We start from the raw sequence: 4,571 nt of genomic DNA, 5'->3' as shown, positions 1-4,571 counted from the left end.
ACTGCACCACCACTCCCCACACACTACACACAGTGCGCTAACCACTGCACCACCACTCCCCACTCACACAGTGCGCTAACCACTGCACCACCACTCCCCACTCACACACAGTGCGCTAACCGCTGCACCACCACTCCCCACACACTCACACACAGTGCGCTAACCACTGCACCACCACTCCCCACTCACACACACACAGTGCTAACCACTGCACCACCACTCCCCACTCACACACACACAGTGCTTTAGCCACTGCGCCACCACTCCCCACTCACACAGTGCGCTAACCACTGCACCACCACTCCCCACACACTACACCCACAGTGCGCTAACCACTGCACCACCACTCCCCACACACACACAATGCGCTAACCACTGCACCACCACTCCCCACTCACACACAGTGCGCTAACCACTGCACCACCACTCCCCACTCACACACACACAGTGCGCTAACCACTGCACCACCGCTCCCCACATGCAGATGGAAGCGCGCAGGAATGTGGGGGGAGGGTAAGGGAAAGAGAGTGGGGGGAGAATTATAGAGAGTTGTAGAGAGTTGGAGAGAGTTGTAGAGAGTTGGAGAGAGTTGTAGAGAGTTGGAGAGAGTTATAGAGAGTTGTAGAGAGTTGTAGAGAGTTGGAGAGAGTTGTAGAGAGTTGGAGAGAGTTGTAGAGAGTTGGAGAGAGTTGGAGAGAGTTATAGAGAGTTGTAGAGAGTTGGAGAGAGTTGGAGAGAGTTATAGAGAGTTGTAGAGAGTTGGAGAGAGTTGTAGAGAGTTGGAGAGAGTTGTAGAGAGTTGGAGAGAGTTGTAGAGAGTTGGAGAGAGTTGTAGAGAGTTGTAGAGAGTTGGAGAGAGTTGTAGAGAGTTGGAGAGAGTTGTAGAGAGTTGTAGAGATGGGGGGAGAGTTGTAGAGAGTTATAGAGAGTTGTAGAGAGCTGTAGAGAGTGGGGGAGAGTTGTAGAGAGTTATAGAGAGTGGTGGAGAGTTGTAGAGAGTTGGAGAGAGTTGTAGAGAGTTATAGAGAGTTGTAGAGAGTTGTAGAGAGTTGGAGAGAGTTGTAGAGAGTTGGAGAGAGTTGTAGAGAGTTGTAGAGAGTTATAGAGAGTTGGAGAGAGTTGGAGAGAGTTATAGAGAGTTGGGGGAGAGTTGTAGAGAGTTGTAGAGATGGGGGGAGAGTTGTAGAGAGTTATAGAGAGCTGTAGAGAGTGGGGGAGAGTTGGAGAGAGTTGTAGAGAGTGGGGGGAGAATTATAGAGAGTTGGAGAGAGTTGTAGAGAGTTATAGAGAGTTGGAGAGAGTTATAGAGAGTTATAGAGAGTTGTAGAGAGTTGTAGAGAGTTGGGGGAGAGTTGTAGAGAGTTGTAGAGAGTGGGGGGGGAGTGGGAGGAGAGTTGTAGAGAGTGGGGGAAGAGTTGTAGAGAGTTGGGGAGAGTTGTAGAGAGTTGTAGAGAGTGGTGGAGAGTTGTAGAGAGTTATAGAGAGTTGTAGAGAGTGGTGGAGAGTTGTAGAGAGTTGGGGAGAGTTGTAGAGAGTTGTAGAGATGGGGGGAAAGTTGTAGAGAGTTATAGAGAGTTGTAGAGAGTGGGGGAGAGTGGGAAAGTCTGGGGAAGAGTTGGAGCGAGTGGGGGAGGGGAGAGAGACGTCTGTCTCCCCTTGAAGGCAGAGGGAGAGAGTCGTCTTGCAACGCTCAGCGGAGACCCGCGGAGACAGTGAGAGACACGGAGACAGTGAGAGACACGGAGACAGGGAGAGACACGGAGAGACACGGAGACAGTGAGAGACACGGAGACAGTGAGAGACACGGAGACAGTGAGAGACACGGAGAGACACGGAGACAGTGAGAGACACGGAGACAGTGAGAGACACGGAGACAGTGAGAGACACGGAGACAGTGAGAGACACGGAGACAGGGAGAGACACGGAGACAGTGAGAGACACGGAGACAGTGAGAGACACGGAGAGACACGGAGACAGTGAGAGACACGGAGACAGTGAGAGACACGGAGACAGTGAGAGACACGGAGAGACACGGAGACAGTGAGAGACACGGAGACAGTGAGAGACACGGAGAGACACGGAGACAGTGAGAGACAGGGAGAGACACAGAGACAGTGAGAGAGACAGCGACACACAGGGACACACAAAGACACAGAGACACAGAGAGACACACAGAGACACAGAGGCACACAGAGACACACAGGGACACACAGAGACACAGATACACAGAGACACACAGAGACACACAGGGACACACACAGACACAGAGACACACAGAGACACACAGGGACACACACAGACACAGAGACACACAGAGACACACAGGGACACACAAAGACACACAGACACACAGAGACACAGAGACACACAGAGACACGCACAGAAACACACACAGAGGGACGCACAGGAGAGAGACAGCGAGAGGGTACAGGTGATGAGCGCATCTGGGGGTGAATCGGGGGTCCTCACGGTGATCCCGCTCACCGGGGGGTCAGGCGAGCGGGGGGTAGCCCCCTCGCTCACCGGGGGGGCAGGCGAGCGGGGGGTAGCCCCCGCTCCGCACCCCGCTATGGGCAGCAGAGTTCGGGGGGCTATGCTGGTGCTGGTGCTGCTCATCGTGGGGGGCTCAACGAGCCTCCTCCTCCTCCTCGTGCCCCCCACCTCGACCACACGAGATTTCTATTCGCACGCCGCCACGGACATCCGTGGCAGGCGCGTGGATCTGGAGGCGTACCGTGGATCGGTGAGTGTGTGTGTGTGTGCACCTAGCCTGGCACGGGGCACACACACACTCCTCACCATCACGTGCGTGTGGGTGTGTGTGTGTGAGTGTGTGTGTGCACCTAGCCTGGCACGGGGCACACACTCCCCACCATCACGTGTGTGTGTGTGGGGGTGGGTGTGTGTGTGTGTGCACCTAGCCTAGCATGGGACACACACTCCCCACCGCCACGTGTGTGTGTGGGGGGGGTGTGTGTGTGGGGGTGTGAGTGTGTGTGTGTGAGTGTGTGTGCACCTAGCCTGGCACGGGGCACACACACACACTCCTCACCATCACGTGTGTGTGTGGGGGGTGTGTGTGTGTGTGTGCACCTAGCCTAGCATGGGACACACCCCACCGCCACGTGTGTGTGTGGGGGGGTGTGTGTGTGGGGGTGTGAGTGTGTGTGTGTGTGAGTGTGTGTGCACCTAGCCTGGCACGGGACACACACTCCCCACCACCACGTGCGTGTGTGGGGGGGGGGGGGGGGGTGTGAGTGTGTGTGTGTGTCAGTGTGTGTGAGTGTGTGTAAGTGTGTGAGTGTGTGTAAGTGTGTGAGTGTAAGTGTAGGTGTGTAGGTGTGTGTGTGTCAGTGTGTGTGGGTGTGTGTGTGGGTGTGTAAGTGTAGGTGTGTAGGTGTGTGTATCAGTGTGTGTGGGTGTGTGTGAGTGTGTGTAGGTGTGTGTAAGTGTGGGTGTCTGTGTGAGTGTAGGTGTTTGAGTGTAGGTGTGTGTGTGAGTGTGTAAGTGTTGAGTGTAGGTGTGTAGGTGTGTGTGTCAGTGTGTGTGGGAGTGTGTGAGTGTGGGTGTGTGTGTAAGTGTAGGTGTGTGTGTGTTAGTGTGTGTAAGTGTAGGTGTGTGTGAGTGTGTGTAAGTGTGTGAGTGTGTAAGTGTCTGAGTGTGTGGGTGTCAGTGTGTGTAAGTGTGGGTGTGTAAGTGTGTAGGTGTGTGTGTCAGTGTGTGTGGGTGTGTGTGAGTGTGTGTGGGTGTGTGTGTGTGTGAGTGTGTGTGAGTGTGGGTGTGTGTGAGTGTGGGTGTGTGTGTAAGTGTAGGTGTGTGTTAGTGTGTGTAAGTGTAGGTGTGTGTGAGTGTCAGTGTGTGTAAGTGTGGGTATGTGTAAGTGTAGGCGTGTGAGTGTGTGTGAGTGTCAGTGTGTGTAAGTGTGGGTGTGTAAGTGTGTAGGTGTATGTGTGAGTGTGTGTAAGTGTGGGTGTGTGTAAGTGTAGGTGTGTGAGTGTGTGTGAGTGTGTCAGTGTGTGTAAGTGTGGGTATGTAAGTGTGTAGGTGTGTGTGTCAGTGTGTGTGTGTGTGTGTAAGTGTGGGTGTGTGTAAGTGTAGGTGTGTAAGTGTAGGTGTGTGTGTCAGTGTGTGTAAGTGTGGGTGTGTAAGTGTAGGTGTGTGTAAGTGTGGGTGTGTAAGTGTAGGTGTGTGAGTGTGTGTAAGTGTGTAAGTGTGTGAGTGTCAGTGTGTGTAAGTGTGGGTGTGTAAGTGTAGGTGTGTGTCAGTGTGTAAGTGTGTGAGTGTGTCAGTGTGTGTAAGTGTAGGTGTGTGTGTCAGTGTGTGTAAGTGTGGGTGTGTAAGTGTAGGTGTGTGTGTCAGTGTGTGTGAGTGTGTGTAAGTGTGGGTGTGTAAGTGTAGGTGTGTGTGTCAGTGTGTACATAGCCTGGCAAAAGCCTCCTGCGTGTCACGTATTGGACTGTGCGAATACGGTGACGATTATCTGAACCGGTCCTGGGACTCCCCTAGGTCGACTCAGCCTCTAATGGGTACCTGGTGTAGCTGTGGTGTAGTAAACATCGCCACTGGGGGAG

The 4,571-nt window shown here is 53.5% G+C and overlaps 1 protein-coding gene across 1 annotated transcript in view; it reads left to right on the top strand.

Moving 5' to 3' along the window:
• The first annotated feature begins 1,390 nt into the window (after positions 1 to 1,390).
• The window catches only part of GPX7 (glutathione peroxidase 7), a 25,066-nt gene continuing 21,885 nt past the window's right edge, over positions 1,391 to 4,571 (top strand). Inside the window, exon 1 of the mRNA XM_076057998.1 lies at positions 1,391 to 2,743. Coding sequence (XP_075914113.1) covers positions 2,435 to 2,743 — 309 coding nt within the window. The 5' untranslated portion in view covers positions 1,391 to 2,434. The remainder of the gene's footprint in view (positions 2,744 to 4,571) is intronic.

This window comes from Petromyzon marinus (genome assembly GCF_048934315.1).
Source record: "Petromyzon marinus isolate PM22_M1 ecotype Great Lakes invasive population chromosome 67 unlocalized genomic scaffold, UKy_Petmar_22M1.pri1.0 chr67_unloc.3, whole genome shotgun sequence".
NCBI lineage: Eukaryota > Metazoa > Chordata > Hyperoartia > Petromyzontiformes > Petromyzontidae > Petromyzon > Petromyzon marinus.
Note: the sequence above shows the minus strand (reverse complement) of the source record. Positions and strands in the feature narration are given on the sequence as shown.